At 42.7% G+C, this 18622-nt stretch overlaps 1 protein-coding gene across 1 annotated transcript in view; it reads left to right on the top strand.

The window, feature by feature from the left end:
• LOC139582521 (regulator of G-protein signaling 6-like) overlaps window positions 1-18622 on the top strand; it is a 214294-nt gene that overhangs the window by 3139 nt on the left and 192533 nt on the right. The window contains exon 2 of the mRNA XM_071412600.1: window positions 7956-8109. Within this exon, the coding sequence (XP_071268701.1) occupies window positions 8026-8109 (84 nt within the window). The 5' untranslated portion in view covers window positions 7956-8025. The remainder of the gene's footprint in view (window positions 1-7955; window positions 8110-18622) is intronic.

Below are 18622 nucleotides of genomic sequence, written 5' to 3'. Positions count from 1 at the left end.
ATAGTTTACAGGGGTTATTGATATAAACCAGGTGATAGTTTACAGGGGTTATTGATATAAACCAGGTGATATTCTACAGGGGTTATTGATATAAACCAGGTAATAGTTTACAGGGGTTATTGATATAAACCAGGTGATAGCTTACAGGAGTTATTGATATAAACCAGGTGATAGTTTATAGGGGTTATTGATATAAACCAGGTGATATTCTACAGGGGTTATTGATATAAACCAGGTGATAGTTTACAGGGGTTATTGATATAAACCAGGTGATATACTACAGGGGTTATTGATATAAACCAGGTGATATTCTACAGGGGTTATTGATATAAACCAGGTGATATACTACAGGGGTTATTGATATAAACCAGGTGATAGCTTACAGGGGTTATTGATATAAACCAGGTGATAGTTTACAGGGGTTATTGATATAAACCAGGTGATATTCTACAGGGGTTATTGATATAAACCAGGTGATAATCTACAGGGGTTATTGATATAAACCAGGTGATAGTTTACAGGGGTTATTGATATAAACCAGGTGATAGTTTACAGGGGTTATTGATATAAACCAGGTGATAGTTTACAGGGGTTATTGATATAAACCAGGTGATATTCTACAGGGGTTATTGATATAAACCAGGTGATAGTTTATAGGGGTTATTGATATAAACCAGGTGATATTCTACAGGGGTTATTGATATAAACCAGGTGATAGTTTACAGGGGTTATTGATATAAACCAGGTGATATACTACAGGGGTTATTGATATAAACCAGGTGATATTCTACAGGGGTTATTGATATAAACCAGGTGATATTCTACAGGGGTTATTGATATAAACCAGGTGATAGTTTACAGGGGTTATTGATATAAACCAGGTGATCGCTTACAGGGGTTATTGATATAAACCAGGTGATATTCTACAGGGGTTATTGATATAAACCAGGTGATAGCCTACATGGGTTATTGATATAAACCAGGTGATAGTTTACAGGGGTTATTGATATAAACCAGGTGATAGTTTACAGGGGTTATTGATATAAAGCAGGTGATATTCTACAGGGGTTATTGATATAAACCAGGTGATAGTTTACAGGGGTTATTGATATAAACCAGGTGATAGCTTACAGGGGTTATTGATATAAACCAGGTGATATTCTACAGGGGTTATTGATATAAGCCAGGTGATAGTTTACAGGGGTTATTGATATAAACCAGGTGATATACTACAGGGGTTATTGATATAAACCAGGTGATAGCCTACATGGGTTATTGATATAAACCAGGTGATATTCTACAGGGGTTATTGATATAAGCCAGGTGATAGTTTACAGGGGTTATTGATATAAACCAGGTGATATTCTACAGGGGTTATTGATATAAACCAGGTGATAGCCTACATGGGTTATTGATATAAACCAGGTGATAGTTTACAGGGGTTATTGATATAAACCAGGTGATAGTTTACAGGGGTTATTGATATAAAGCAGGTGATATTCTACAGGGGTTATTGATATAAACCAGGTGATAGTTTACAGGGGTTATTGATATAAACCAGGTGATAGCTTACAGGGGTTATTGATATAAACCAGGTGATATTCTACAGGGGTTATTGATATAAGCCAGGTGATAGTTTACAGGGGTTATTGATATAAACCAGGTGATATACTACAGGGGTTATTGATATAAACCAGGTGATATTCTACAGGGGTTATTGATATAAACCAGGTGATATGCTACAGGGGTTATTGATATAAACCAGGTGATAGCTTACAGGGGTTATTGATATAAACCAGGTGATGGTTTACATGGGTTATTGATATAAACCAGGTGATATTCTACATGGGTTATTGATATAAACCAGGTGATATTCTACAGGGAGCCAAACGACTGGACCAGTAACTCAGACAGAAATGCCCTGAACCACACATTCCTAACACAAACACACACAACCCAACCGAGCCATACTGGACCACATACAGTATGTCTGAAGATCTGATCCCACTGCTGTCACCCTCAGATCCGATCCCACCATCAGTTCCGATCCCATCATCAGATCCGGTCCTACTGCTGTCACCATCTGATCAGATCCCACTGCTGTCACCCTCAGATCCGATCCCACCATCAGATCCGATCCCACCATCAGATCCGATCCTACTGCTGTCACCATCAGATCAGATCCCACTGCTGTCACCATCAGATCTGATCCCACTGCCGTCACCATCAGATCAGATCCCACTGCCGTCACCATCAGATCTGATCCCACTGCCGCCACCATCAGATCAGATCCTACTGCCGTCACCATCAGATCTGATCCCACTGCCGTCACCATCAGATCAGATCCCACTGCTGTCACCATCAGATCCGATCCCACTGCCGTCACCATCAGATCTGATCCCACTGCCGTCACCATCAGATCTAATCCCACTGCCGTCACCATCAGATCTGATCCCACTGCCGTCACCATCAGATCCGATCCCACTGCCGTCACCATCAGATCCGATCCCACTGCCGCCACCATCAGATCCGATCCCACTGCCGTCACCATCAGATCTGATCCCACTGCCGTCACCATCAGATCTGATCCCACTGCCGTCACCATCAGATCCGATCCCACTGCCGTCACCATCAGATCCGATCCCACTGCCGCCACCATCAGATCAGATCCCACTGCCGTCACCATCAGATCCGATCCCACTGCCGTCACCATCAGATCTGATTGAAGTTTGATTTGATTTGGATCCCACCTCTGCATCCTGGAGGTCTGGCTGTCTTATATACAACAGGAAGAAATGGCCTCTAATCACACTGATCCCGAGTCAGATATTGCATCATCTCCATAACAGTTAAGGTTAGGATTCAGGGTAGAGTAATCTGATCCTAGATCTGTGGTTAGGGGCAATTTCTACCTCGGCGTATTTTACGGTAGACGTTGAGGCTATTTGGGTATTCATCTCATCTCTTCCTCTGCTCGCCACAGCTCGCTGCAGACGCCAATATTGTGACAGGTGTCCGACCGTCAGGCGCCAACTGGCAGCAGCAGAAATGCCTGGAGCTCTGGAAAGGAAGGTGGAATGGGAATCACACTATCTGAGAGTTCCAGGCAACATTACGGTCTGAAATGCTGGAATAATGTCGTCTATAAATAGAACGTATAAATAAATGGAACTTATAAATAATGGAGCCAATGTGTGACATCAAAGTAAAAATGTCACGTCTGTTGTTACAGGCATCAGATTCTAGATAGGCACAATGAGACCGTAACTCCTAGCAACAACAAAACATCTACATGTCATTCAAATTGTCACATGAAACATGTGACAGGATATTTACAGTGAAAGGATATTTACAGTGAAAGGATATTTACAGTGAAAGGATATTTACAGTGAAAGGATATTTACAGTGAAAGGATATTTACAGTGAAAGGATATTTACATGCCTACTATTCATACCCAGGCTTCATTCCAGCTAGTTAGATGTGCAACCACTGACTAACTATAGTTAGGGGCATATCACTAGTCCAGCAATAGATACTGTTGTTTTGGCTGTATAGCATCATTTAACGTTACCAATGGATAGTTAGGTAGCTAGGACACAGCAGTCAGCTAACCATTTACAGTAACAGCAGTTCATTAATAAGTCCATACACACTAAATCTTATGCAGAAATTTAGAAAATCGTACCTTGGCACTGTGGCTTGGTACAGGCAGCTATTAATCAATTCATTAATAGATAATAGATTAATAGCCTGGAGTTAGAAAGGTTACCTCCTACTTTGAAAGGACAGGAAGTGTCAGCTGTGTACTTGACCAGGCATTCCACATTTAACCCCACCCACATGTGATCATTGAAATATCAAGTCGTTTTTTGTTTTTATAGGCAAAAACTAAAAAACAAGCCATTTTTGTATTTTTCGATTTACATTCAACAACGAATAAACCTCCCATTTTCAAGTTCCCAATTGCTTTGTTTTAACTCGGAAAACAAACAATCAAAACATACATAGACTGTAATTTTACCTCGGGATTCTTGATTTATTGTTGTCCATGATGTCGGCTAATTATCTTAACCGCAATAACAACATAGACACCAGAATGTTCTGTCAATCCGAGAGATCAACATTAATTCCAGCACTTTGGCTGTAGTTAAATCACGTTCCATATCACACAAGCTCTTTATCACAGAATCAGCTGATGTTGCTGGCAAGAATGTCCCCAAGTAACTAAACAGCTAGACATCAAACCAACGTTGTGTAATTATTGAAGAACCCTGTTAATGACAATATCGATTTCTGTTTTATTAATCATGTTAAAGTTACTTTCTGTTTGAAGCATAGGATTTTTTTCACATTCGTAATGTCTTCCCATGAAAACTGTTTTCACACTGTAACATAGGGAGATACGAAATGTTATGAGGTCACAGTACACAGAAAAATACAATAATATCCAGGAATTTAACAGGATCAAGGTCAATGTGTAATTCAATTGTTAAATGCTTAGAGTATGATATAACAACAAACAACAGTATCACAAATGTACGGAAAGAAAGGTAATGTTTTATGCCACAGATTCCACGTATGAGAAAAGGTTTAAACAGGTTTTAATTCAACTCACAAATTATATTGAATGCATCTATGTTCCCCTTAATATCTTAATGTATTCACGTGAAAAAAAAGCAAATTATTATTATTATTAATGACTTCGTAACAGCTCCAAACAGTTATCCACGACAAGAAATGTGCACTGGTACCCTAGTTCATAGAAAGACCCAAATGATGCACTGGTACCCTAGTTTATAGAAAGACCCAAATGATGCACTGGTACCCTAGTTCATAGAAAGACCCAAATTATGCACTGGAACCCTAGTTCATAGAAAGACCCAAATGCTGCACTGGTACCCTAGTTCATAGAAAGACCCAAATGGTGTTTATCTGCATGATGCCTGGCCAGTGGTGATTTTAGCATGTAAATCTTGGAGGGGCAATCTCCCCCAATGTTCTTTAGATACAGGCCAACAAAGCTACTACACAACACAACACTCAAAAATACATCAATTGCACTATAACGGTGCCAAACGGTGCCCACAAACTGATATGGCCTAGATAAATCTGTCCCAACAGCAGAGTCCCCCAACAGCAGAGTCCCCCAACAGCAGAGTCCCCCAACAGCAGAGTCCCCCAACAGCAGAGTCCCCCAACAGCAGAGTCCCCCAACAGCAGAGTCCCCCAACAGCAGAGTCCCCCAACAGCAGTCCCAACAGCAGTCCCAACACCTTACCACTGCTACACCTGGCTGTCAGCGGAGCCTTCTCTGGCAGTGAAACAGTTCATTCTGCCTCATTTTACTGCCTTTAAAAAAAACATAGTTGATATGGCTGACTTGCACATGTGGTTTCTACTGACAATTAAGATGTACAAACTATGCCATAAGGGGATGACGAGCGGATAAGAGGTAATCCGTTATTTTGATTAAGACATTAATGAGCGAGCTAGGACAGATGTAGTTTTTGAAATGTAAAGCAACAGAATTCAGAACATAGGCCATTCAAATATATTTGAGATTCTTCAAAGTAGCCACGCGTTGCCTTGATGAAAGCTTTGCACACTCTTGGTATTCTCCCAACCAGCTTCATCTGGAATGCTTTTCCAACAGTCTTGAAGGAGTTTCCACATATGCTGAGCACTTGTTGGCTGCTTTTCCTTCACTCTGCGGTCCAATTCATCCTAAACAATCTAAATTGGGTTGAGGTTGGGTGATTGTGGAGGCCAGGTCATGTGATGCAGCACTCCATCACTCTCCTTCTTGGTCAAATAGCCCTTAAACAGCCTGGAGGTGTGTTGGGTCATTGTCCTGTTGAAAAACACATGGTAGTCCTACTAAATGCAAACCAGATGGGATGGCGTATCGCTGCAGAATACTGTGGTAGCCAAGCTGGTTAAGTGTGCCTTGAATTCTAAATAAATCACAGACCGTGTTACCAGCAAAGCACCCACACACGGTGGGAACCTCACATCCGGAGATCATCCGTTCACCTACTCTGCGTCTCACAACGACATGGTGTTTGGAACCAAAAATCTCAAATTTGGACTCATTAGACCAAAGGACAGATTTCCACCGGTCTAATGTCCATTGCTCGTGTTTCTTGACCCAAGCAAGTCTCTTCTTCTTATTGGTGTCCTTTAGAAGTGGTTTCTTTGCAGCAATTCGACCATGAATTCCTGATTCACACAGTCTCCTCTGAACAGTTGATGTTGAGATGTGTCTGTTACTTGAACTCTGTGAAGCATTTATTTGTGCTGCAATTTCTGAGGCTGGTAACTCTAATGAACGTATCCTCTGCAGCAGAGGTAACTCTGGGTCTTCCTTTCCTGTGGCAGTCCTCATGAGAGTCAGTTTCATCATAGCGCTTGATGGTTTTTGCGACTGCACTTGAAGAAACTTTCAAAGTTCTTAAAATGTTTCCTTATTGACTGACCTTCATGTCTTAAAGTAATGATGGACTGTCATTTCTCTTTGCTTGTTTTAGCTGTTCATGTCATAATATGTGCTAGGTATTTTAACAAATAGGGCTATCTTCTGTATACGACCCCTACCTTGTCACAACACAACTGATTAGCTCAAACGCATTAAGAAGGAAAAGAAATTCAACAAATTAACTTTTAACAAAGCACACCTGTTAATTGAAATGCATTCCAGGTGACTACACAATGCCACAGATGTCTCAAGTTTTGAGGGAGAGTGCAGTTGGCATGTTGACTGCAGGAATATCCACCAAAGCTGTTGACAGAGAATTGAATGTAAATTTCTCTACCATATGCCGCCTCCAACATCATTTTAGAGAATTTGGCAGTACTTCCAAATGGCCTCAAAACCGCAGACCACGTGTATGGCGTTGTGTGGCCGAGGGATTTGCTGATGTCAACGATGTGAACATTGTGTCCGATGGTGGGGTTATGGTATGGGCAGGCATAAGCTACGGACAATGAACACAACTGCATTTTATCGATGTCAATTTGAATACACAGAGACACCGTGACGAGATCCTGAGGCCCATTGTCGTGCCGTTCATCCACCACCATCACCTCATGTTTCAGCATGATAATGCACTGCCTCATGTTGCAAAGATGTGTACACAATTTTTGGAAGCTGAAAATGTCCCAGTTCTTCCATGGCCTGCATACTCACCAGACATGTCACCCATTGAGCATGTTTGGGATGCTCTGGATCGACGTGTACGACAGCATGTTTCAGTTCCCGCCAATATCCAGCAACTTCTCACAGCCATTGAAGACGAGTGGGACAACATTCCACAGTCAACAGCCTGATCAACTCTATGAGAAGGAGATGTGTTGCGCTGCATGAGGCAAATGGTGGTCACACCAGATACTGACTGGTTTTCTGATCCACGCACCTACTTTTTCTTGTGACCAACAGATGCATATCTGTATTCCCAGTCATGTGAAATCCATAGATTAGGGCCTAATTCATTTGTTTAAATTGATTAATTTCCTTATATGAACTGTAACACAGTAAAATCTTTGAAAGTGTTAGATGTTGCACTTATCTTTTTGTTCAGTATAATTTAATCCATTTTGAATTCAGGATGTAACACAACAAAATGTGGACTCAGTCAAGGGGTATGAATACTTTCCGAAGGCACTGTATATCAGATGGATCTAATGGTTTCTTCTTTTCTCCCGTCCTTCTTTACTCCACCATCCGCCGAGACAGAGGAAAGGAAAGAGAGTGAGAGAAGGGTTGAGAAAGACAGAAGAGACAATTTCAGTGTAATAGTATTGTGTTCTTATTTCCTCCCCCCATCCTCTGAAAGGGAAAAATAAAGAGATGGATCTAATGTCTCCAGTAACAGAGAAAAGAGAGAGAGAGAAATTAAAAGGGATTGAAAGAGAAGAGACAGCTATGAGAATAATCTAATGTCTTCTTTTCTCTCAGCCTCCAGTGACAGAAGAAGAAAGAGTGCAAGAGAACAAAGGATAAAGAGAAGACATCGGTCCGCTACAGTATGAACCAGTCCAACCAGGGCCCGAGTGGCGTGGGGACAGCAGACCCTGACGAGGACTCTCCCAACATGATCGTCTACAGAAAGGTAGGAGGACACCACTGGTCTTTATAACATTATGTTGTGGAAAGGTTGTGTGAAGGTAGGACACCATTGGTCTTTATAACATTATGTTGTGGAAAGGTTGTGTGAAGGTAGGACACCATTGGTCTTTATAACATTATGTTGTGGAAAGGTTGTGTGAAGGTAGGACACCATTGGTCTTTTATAACATTATGTTGTGTGAAGGTAGGACACCATTGGTCTTTATAACATTATGTTGTGGAAAGGTTGTGTGAAGGTTGGACACCACTGGTCTTTATAACATTATGTTGTGTGAAGGTTGTGTGAAGGTAGGACACCATTGGTCTTTATAACATTATGTTGTGTGAAGGTTGTGTGAAGGTAGGACACCACTGGTCTTTATAACATTATGTTGTGGAAAGGTTGTGTGAAAGATATACACTGGCGTCTCTTACATTATGTTTGCAGTGGAACAGCACACAGTGACCACTGGCCTCTCAACTCAACTAGCATGTTGTGGGAGGGTTTCATACAGGTTGTTAAAGAAACATGCATTGTGTACTTATGACTAAGGCAGGATTACACTGGCTTTTTTCACATCCTAAATAAGTTCCTTGCTTCCTTGCTCTAACTCCAGAATCATAAATATTTGAGGTGCTGCTGTAACCCCAAAGTGTCAATATGATTAAAACAGAAACCTGTGTGTGTCTGTCTGTCAGTGTGTGTGTGCCAGTGTGTGTCTGCCTGTCAGTGTGTGTCTGCCTGTCAGTGTGTGTCTGTCTGTCAGTGTGTGTGTGTCAGTGTGTGTGTGTCAGTGTGTGTCAGTGTGTGTGTGTGTGTGTGTGTGTGTGTGTGTGTGTGTGTCAGTGTGTGTCAGTGTGTGCCAGTGTGTGTGTCAGTGTGTGCCAGTGTCAGTGTGTGCCAGTGTGTGTGTCTGTGTGTGTGTCTGTCTGTGTGTGTCTGTCTGTCAGTGTGTGTCAGTGTGTGTGTGTCTGTCTGTCAGTGTCTGTCAGTGTGTTTGTACTCGTGAACCAAATCTCACTCTCGCCAGAATTGAGCAACATAATTCCCGTGTGTGTGCTGGCCAGCTACTCCCTTTGTTTCTGGAGACACGTAATTAAAAAGGAACTAACGAGTACGGAGAAATAATGAAGAGGAGGAGGAAGAGTATGAAAGAAAGTAGATAATGGGAGGAGGGAGAGGGGAAATGAAAGAATGGAAGGAAAGAGGAAGGGAAGTGAAAGAAGGAAAGATGGGTAAATAGGGAGAGAGAAAGAGGAGAGTAGGAAGAAAAGGAAAGACACTCAGTGTTCTATTAAATGACATCCACAAAACATGTCCGATGTGGAACTGCGTTAGAGCTGTCAAATCCACAAGTAACTCCCGGACAGACGCAAGGGGCAACCCAGAAACGTCACAGGGGCTGTAAAGCTGAAGCATTCCATTTAGAACGTTCTCTCACCGCCATATATGGTAACGAGAGGAAGTCCAGTTAGAGCTGGAGAGGATGGACGTAGGTAAAACTGGGCTGACATGCTGCTAAATTTGTCATCGTTGAAACATTTGATCTATCTCAATACATTTCTGTTCCCAAAACTAGAATCTGTTGGTAACACAGTGTACTAGGTTTTATAGATTTGACGCTTTGCTAAAGTGCAAAGTCGATTTTGAGTTTGTGCACACACGTACACTTCACAGAGGAGGCGTTCCCAAACGGAAATATGCAAATACATGCTACAACTCGCCAATAGGATCTTGCTAGGTCGTGCTTAGCTTTGCCCACGTCCTTGCTTGTTCTGCCTGCTATGCTTTGTTTGCTCCCAATGTAAATGACACAGATTAACTATACTATATATACATAAGTATGTGGAGACCACTTCTAATTTGTGGATTGGGCTATTTCTGCCACACCCGTTGCTGACAGGTGTATAAAATCGAGCACACAGCCAAGCAATCTCCATAGACAAACATTGTCAGTAGAATGGCCTCACTGAAGAGCTGTGATTTTCACCGTGGGACCATCATAGGATGCCACCTTTCCAACGAGTCAGTTTGTCAAATTTCTGCCCTGCTAAAGCTGCCCCGGTCAACTGTAAGTGCTGTTATTGTGACGTGGAAATGTCTAGGAGCAACACCGGCTCAGCCGCGAAGTGGTAGGCCACACAAGCTCACAGAACGGTACCACCGAGTGCTGAAGCGCGTAACACGTAAAAATTGTCTGTCCTCGGTTGCAACACTCACTACCGAGTTCCCAACAGCCTCTGGAAGCAACGTCAGCACAATAAATGTTTGTCGTGAGCTTCATGAAATGGGTTTCCATGTTCGAGCAGCCGGGCACAAGCTTAAGATCACAATGCGCAATGCCAAGCATTGGCTGAGGTGGTGTAAAGCTCGCCGCCATTGGATTCTTGAGCAGTAGAAACACGCTCTCTGGAGTGATGAATCACGCTTTACCATCTGTGTGTCCGACAGACAAATCTGGGTTTGGCGGATGCCAGGAGAATGTTACCTGCCCCAATGCATAGTATCAACTGTAAAGTTTTGTGGAGGAGGAATAATGATCTTGGGCTGTTTTTCATGGTTCCGGCTGGGGCCTTTAGTTTCAGTGAAGGGAAATCTTAACGCTACAGCATACAATGACATTCTAGACAATTCTGTGCTTCCAACTTTGTGGCAACAGTTTGGTTATGTTGGTCACGACTATACTGTACCTAAAGAGGACACATTAACAGAAATCCTTGTTTGCAAGTTCGAACACTGGACTGCAACGTGTAATCTACACCTTGATTTCATTTAATTATTTTTCAATTTGAGTGTAATTATTTATATATACAATACCAGTTAAAGTTTGGACACAGCTACTCACAGCTACTCAAGGGTTTTTATTTATTTTTTACTATTTTCTACATGGTAGAATAATAGTGAAGACATCAAAACTATGAAATAACACAAATGGAATCATGTAGTAACCAAAAAACTGTTAAACAAATCAAAATATATGTTCTATTTGAGATTCTTCAAAGTAGCCACCCTTTGCCTTGATGAAAGCTTTGCATACTCATGGCATTCTCTCAACCAATTGTGCTTTGTTAAGGGTTAATCTGTGGCGACCGCTTCGGCACTCAAGGTCTCCAGTCTGCTTATTATTACGTACACCTGTCACCATCGTTACGTGCACCAGCGCCTCATCAGACTCACCTGGATTCCATCACTTCCTGATTACCTTCCCTATAACTGTCACTACCTTTGGTTCTTTCCTCAGGTGTTATTGACTCTGTTTATGTGTTTCATGTCTATACAACAGCAGCATACCACCCTGCATCCCACTGCTGGCTTGCTTCTGAAGCTAATCAGGGTTGGTCCTGGTCGGTCCCTGGATGGGAGACCAGATGCTGCTGGAAGTGGTGTTAAAGGGCCAGTAGGAGGCACCCTTTCTTCCGGTCTAAAAAAATATTGCCCTGTGTAGGGTGCCGTTTTTTTGGATGGGACGTTAAACGGGAGTCCTGACTCTCTGTGGTCACTAATGATCCTATGGCATTTATCGTAAGAGTAGGGGTGTTAACCCCGGTGTCCTGGATAAACTCCCAATCTGGCTCTCATACCATCATGGTCACCTAATCATCCTCAGTTTACAATTGGCTCATTCATCCCCCCCTCCTCACCACTTGCGTTCCGACTCCCAGCGTCTACGTTACAATTTGTGTAATTTCTTTCCTTCTTAATGCGTTTGAGCCAACCAGCTATGTTGTGACAAGGTAGGGGTGGTATACAGAAGATAGCCCTATTTGGTAAAAAACCAAGTCCATATTATGGCAAGAACAGCTCAAATAAGCAAAGAGAAATGACAGTCCATCATTACTTTAAGACATGAAGGTCAGTCAATGCGGAACATTTCAAGAACGCTGTGATGAAACTGGCCCTCATGAGGACCGCCATAAGAAAGGAAGACCCAGAGTTACCTCTGCTGCAGAGGATAAGTTCATCAGAGTTAACTGCACCTCAGATTGCAGCCAAATAAATGCTTCACAGAGTTCAAGTAACAGACACATCTCAACATCAACTGTTCAGAGGAGACCGTGTAAATCAGGCCTTCGTGGTCGAATTGCTGCAAAGAAACCACTTCTAAAGGACACCTATAAGAGGAAGGGACTTGCTTGGGCCAAGAAACACGAGCAATGGACATTAGACTGGTGGAAATCTGTCCTTTGGTCTGATGAGTCCAAATTTGTGATTTTTGGTTCCAACTGCTGTGTCTCTGTGAGACGCAGAGTAGGTGAATGGATGATCTCTGCATGTGTGGTTCCCACCGTGAAGCATGGAGGAGGAAGTGTGATGATGTGGGGGTGCTCTGCTGCTGACACTGTCTGTGATTTATTTAGAATTCAAGGCACATTTAACCAGCATGGCTACCACAGCATTCTGTAGCTATATGCAATTGAGATGGTTTGGGATGAGTTGGACCGCAGAGTGAAGGAAAAGCAGCCAACAAGTGCTCAGCATATCTGGGAACTCCTTTAAGACTGTTGGAAAAGCATTCCAAGTGAAGCTGGTTGAGAGAATGCCAAGAGTGTGCAAAGCTGTCATCAAGACAAAAGGTGGCTATTTGAAGAATCTCAAATATAAAATATATTTTGATTTGTTTAACTCTTTTTTTGGTTACTACCTGATTTCATATGTGTTATTTCATAGTTTTGATGTCTTCACTATTATTCGAGAAAGTAGAAAATAGTACAAATAAATAAAAACCAAATGAGTAGGTGTGTCCAAACTTTAAATGGTACTCTATGTTACGTTTGGTATGGTTCCAAAACACCAGAACAACTCGAGAAACACACACACGCACGGGCGCACACTTCACTCATGCATGTTCTCTCATACAGTGTAGCTCTATAAAATCTCTAAGATGTGTTTTTTTTGTAACAGATGTTTTATCTTTATGAGTAGGGTTTGTGTTAACAAAATAATCCGTTTTTATTCCTACCGTTTATGTTTAACGTTACAGATGTAGGATCTTAATTTGAGCCAGTTTTCTACAGCAGGGGTTGACACATTTTTCATTAGGGCAATTCAAGTCTGAAGTCTAAAGATATTACAAAATTTAGAAGCCTTATTAAACCTTGAATACACTACAAGCTTGTATTTCCAGAAGTGCAGGACAATTCCTACAACAACAGGATGATCAAATTAAGATACAGCATCTGTGCTGCAGGGAGCTGTTAGCTGATCCCAGATCTGTGCCTAAGGAAACCTACTCTCTTCCATCCAATGGTGGAAAAAGTACCCAATTGTCATACTTGAGTAAAATTAAAGATACCTTAATAGAAAATGACTCAAGTAAAAGTGAAAGTCACCCAGTAAAATACTACTTGAGTAAAATTTAAAAAACTATTTGGTTTTAAATATAAAAGTAAATGTAATTGCTAAAATATGCTTAAGTATCAGAAGTAAAAGTATAAATCATTTAAAATGTCTTATATTAAACAAACCAGACGGCACAATTTTATTCCTGGATATGCAGGGGCACACCAACACTCAGACATCATTTACAAACGAAGCCTCTGTGAGTCCCCCAGATCAGAGGCAGTAGAGAGGATGAGGGGTGTTCTCCTGATAAGTGCATGAATTTAACCATTTTCCCATCCAGCTAATCATTCAAATGTAACGAGTCGTTTTGGGTGTCAGGGAAAATGTTTGCAGTAAAAAGTGCAGTATTTTCTTTGGAAATGTAGTGGAGTTAAAGTACAAGTTGTCCAAAATATAAATAGTACAATAGTACAGGAGCAGTTTACCTCAGTGAAGCTTTTACAGGAGCAGTTTACCTCAGTGAAGCTATTACAGGAGCAGTTTACCTCAGTGAAGCTATTACAGGAGCAATTTACCTCAGTGAAGCTTTTACAGGAGCAGTTTACCTCAGTGAAGCTTTTACAGGAGCAGTTTACCTCAGTGAAGCTTTTACAGGAGCAGTTTACCTCAGTGAAGCTTTTACAGGAGCAGTTTACCTCAGTGAAGCTATTACAGGAGCAGTTTACCTCAGTGAAGCTATTACAGGAGCAATTTACCTCAGTGAAGCTTTTAGAGGAGCAGTTTACCTCAGTGAAGCTTTTACAGGAGCAGTTTACCTCAGTGAAGCTTTTACAGGAGCAGTTTACCTCAGTGAAGAAATTTTTTTAGCCTACCACTATTTTCAATGGCTATCACTTTTATTTTGGACGCTACCGTCCCACCTGTCCATAAGAAGTTAAAAGGACTCCGTAAGAATTAACTTATCAGATCAGTACATTGCCGGGTTACTGCTGGTGTGTAAAGTGGTTGGGAGCTGAACTCTGAATAATCAATCATTGAGATCAGCTAGCTAACGTACAGTGCGAAATGGTTAAAACTCTACAGACCAGACAGCTGAACCCTGAAAAATCAACCATTGATACCAAAAGACGTGAGACGGTGGTCTACACATGGAAATTAAGCTCTCCTCTTCTACATGAGAAGATCACCTACTGTAGGAGACCAGAAACATTTACAGTCTGCAGCTGTAACATGTAAAAGCGGTCCTAGAACTTTGACTAAAGACAAGAGGTGGGAAGGAAGAATAACCCTACAGACAACGATTGAAGTATCTATTCTAACAACCACTCCACTACAAAGAAGAAGGACATTGTGACCTCTGGTGGACAACCAGAGCCTTATATCGAGCCACCACTCATAGACATCGATTGGTTTCAACAGAGAGACGACAGAGAGAGACATCTACGCGTGAATATATATTGCATTTCTAATCCGAATGAGCGGTGGTTAGGGTGCTAAGTATTCTGGTTACTGTGAGCGTAATTTCCAAATGTATGTACGATAAGTTGACTCTCTTTGTCTCTCCCTTTCTTCATCTTTCCCCACCCCCTTTCCATTGTGGAACAAGCCGTCATATCGTGTCAGTCCACTAGGGACTTTTATCTCATGTAAGTGTGTATGTGTGTTCTGTTATTATTTAGTTAGGTAGTAAATAAATAATTAAGCCAATTTGTGTATTTCTGATTCATCAATAAGGGTTAGGGTTCTTGCAGATATCAAGGAGTATGCGACATTCAGAATGAGACTGATGAGGTCATGATGATTAATAATTGACTGTTATTGATGAGGTCATGATGAATAATAATTGACTGTTATTGATGTGGTAATGATGATTAATAATTGACTGTTATTTATGTAAGAGATATTTAGATTATATTTAGAGTTTAAGTCGGGAGATAGTAACTCGTTAAACAACTTTTCTCGTGGTGCCTCGAATTCCTAATGAGTTAATTGTTACATGATTAATTGAATCAAGTAACAATTAAACATAGTTAGTTGATACAACAGTCTCTTGATCAAACCTCAGTATGCTGTATGTGTCTAGGACAAACCTCAGTATACTGTATACTTCAGATTAACAGTCATCAGATTAATGATAGTCACGACAACAGTAGCGATGCAATCTGTGTGTAGCATCGCCAGGCATTTTTTTTGTTTTGTTTAATCCATAGGGAGGGAATGGAAAGAAACGCCTTGTTTGTACATAAAGCTCTTTCGGTGTTGGTAACATTTTCAAGTCGGGACAGTTTGTGTTTGTTACACAGACGAGCAGGCTTCAACTATACTCTTTGATTCTGTTTCAGCCGATTTAGCTGAGAGATAAATTAGTGTTGTGTTGGTCTGGGACTAATGAGGATTTAGCTGAGAGATGAATGAGTGTTGGTCTGGGACTAATGAGAATTTAGCTGAGATAAATGAGTGTTGTGTTGGTCTGGGACTAATGCCTGTAGTCTCTAGCACGTTGATTATATTGTGGGTATGTCCCAAATGGCATCATATACCCTATATAGTACACTACTTTTGACCAGAGCCCTAGTGCACACTGCACTATAAAGGGTTTCATTTGGGATTCATACAAAGAGTTCAACAGTGGGTATGTCTTCGACCCTTGGCATTTGGTGTGTCATTCTCTCTTCCACAAGATTAGCTGTGTCCTGTGGTCGTGGAGATAGTCTTCTTCTGACTCCCTCACTCCTGGGACTCACCCCACCCTCCTCCCTCCCTCCCTCCCTCCCTCCCTCCCTCCCTCCCTCCCTCCCTCCCTCCCTCCCTCCCTCCCTCCCTCCCTCCCTCCCTCCCTCCCTCCCTCTCTCCCTCTCTCCCTCACTCCCTCACTCCCTCCCTCCTCAAGACGTTTTCTCTGAGTTGAAGGGCAGAGCACCGTCTGTTTAGTCAGACTGCCCCAGTCCATTTTAACACAGTCGCAACAGTGTGTGTGTGTGTGTGTGTGTGTGTGTGTGTGTGTGTGTGTGTGTGTGTGTGTGTGTGTGTGTGTGTGTGTGTGTGTGTGTGTGTGTGTGTGTGTGTGTGTGTGTGTGTGTGTGTGTGTGTGTGTGTGTGTGTGTGTGTGTGTGTGTGTGTGTGTGTGTGTGTGAGAGAGTAAGTCTGCTGTTTGCCTGTCTGTCTGTCTTCCTGTCTGCCCATCTCTGACACTGAGTGACTAAACACATCTAATAATAGCAGGAAGTCTCAGCAAGTAGATAAAGGAACTGTGACATCACCACAGTCGGAGTCCAGAACACAGCTGTAATTGAATTAAGATCACAAAGACAGTCTTTCCCCTGCACCTCATAGTAGATTCTTACTGAGGAGAATCCTTTCACAGGACACACGTTCTATAGTTAAACTTCTGTGGGTTGTCACGGAGATTCTGTGCTCCAAACCTCACTTGTTTCCCGTCCTCAGACAGGATGAGATTAGGATGTGTTGTATCGGGGTCCAGAGTCACATACTGTACACTTCAGCTCGATGGCATGCAATTTCTCCATCTCTTCATTACGTGTCTCGTCCAGCCCAGATAGTATTCTCCTCACAGTAAACACACACATGCTATTGTTAGAACTGATATTAGATCAGTTATTGGTGGGTGGAAGGCTGCAGAGGGAACGGGAGCTCTCAGTGTGTGACAGCTGATCAAGCTCAGTGCTTCTCCTCTGTAGCTCAGTGCTTCTCCTCTGTAGCTCAGTACTTCTCCTCTGTAGCTCAGTGCTTCTCCTCTCTAGCTCAGTGCTTCTCCTCTGTAGCTCAGTGCTTCTCCTCTGTAGCTCAGTACTTCTCCTCTCTAGCTCAGTGCTTCTCCTCTTTAGCTCAGTACTTCTCCTCTGTAGCTCAGTGCTTCTCCTCTGTAGCTCAGTGCTTCTCCTCTGTAGCTCAGTACTTCTCCTCTGTAGCTCAGTGCTTCTCCTCTGTAGCTCAGTTCTTCTCCTCTGTAGCTCAGTGCTTCTCCTCTGTAGCTCAGTACTTCTCCTCTGTAGCTCAGTGCTTCTCCTCTGTAGCTCAGTGCTTCTCCTCTGTAGCTCAGTGCTTCTCCTCTGTAGCTCAGTGCTTCTCCTCTGTAGCTCAGTGCTTCTCCTCTGTAGCTCAGTGCTTCTCCTCTGTAGCTCAGTGCTTCTCCTCTGTAGCTCAGTACTTCTCCTCTGTAGCTCAGTGCTTCTCCTCTGTAGCTCAGTGCTTCTCCTCTGTAGCTCAGTGCTTCTCCTCTGTAGCTCAGTGCTTCTCCTCTGTAGCTCAGTGCTTCTCCTCTGTAGCTCAGTGCTTCTCCTCTGTAGCTCAGTGCTTCTCCTCTGTAGCTCAGTGATTTCCTGCTCCAATTCTTCAATGAGCCCTTCAGCCTGGCCTCTCTGCTGCTTTCTGCTTCTTCCTCAATCACCTCGACGAGCTCAGCCTCACCTCGACGAGCTCAGCATCACTTCGACGAGCTCAGGCTGGATTCTTCTCTCAGCGCACCGGAGCAGTGAAGGCCTCAACACTTTCTGCTCGGCATCTCTCTTGCTGAGTGTTTGATCCTCTTCAACTTCTGCAGTCTCTCCTAAATCATCTCTCTTGCTGAGTATCCCTGAGTGTTTGATCCTCTTCAACTTCTGCAGTCTCTCCTAAATCATCTCTCTTGCTGAGTATCCCTGAGTGTTTGATCCTCTTCAACTTCTGCAGTCTCTCCTAACTCATCTCTCTTGCTGAGTATCCCTGAGTGTTTGATCCTCTTCAATTTCTGCAGTCTCTCCTAAATCATCTTTCCCAGCTGAGCCTTCCTCTCTCCACAGTCTTCCTCTATGGGGACAGTCTCTCTCCACAGTCTTCCTCTATGGGGACAGTCTCTCTCCACACTCTTCCTCTATGGGGACAGTCTCTCTCCACATTCTTCCTCTATGGGGACAGTCTCTCTCCACACTCTTCCTCTATGGGGACAGTCTCTCTCCACAGTCTTCCTCTATGGGGACAGTCTCTCTCCACACTCTTCCTCTATGGGGACAGTCTCTCTCCACAGTCTTCCTCTATGGGGACAGTCTCTCTCCACATTCTTCCTCTATGGGGACAGTCTCTCTCCACACTCTTCCTCTATGGGGACAGTCTCTCTCCACACTCTTCCTCTATGGGGACAGTCTCTCTCCACACTCTTCCTCTATGGGGACAGTCTCTCTCCACAGTCTTCCTCTATGGGGACAGTCTCTCTCAACAGTCTTCCTCTATGGGGACA

This window comes from Salvelinus alpinus, chromosome 8, assembly GCF_045679555.1.
Source record: "Salvelinus alpinus chromosome 8, SLU_Salpinus.1, whole genome shotgun sequence".
Taxonomy (NCBI): domain Eukaryota; kingdom Metazoa; phylum Chordata; class Actinopteri; order Salmoniformes; family Salmonidae; genus Salvelinus; species Salvelinus alpinus.
Note: the sequence above shows the minus strand (reverse complement) of the source record. Positions and strands in the feature narration are given on the sequence as shown.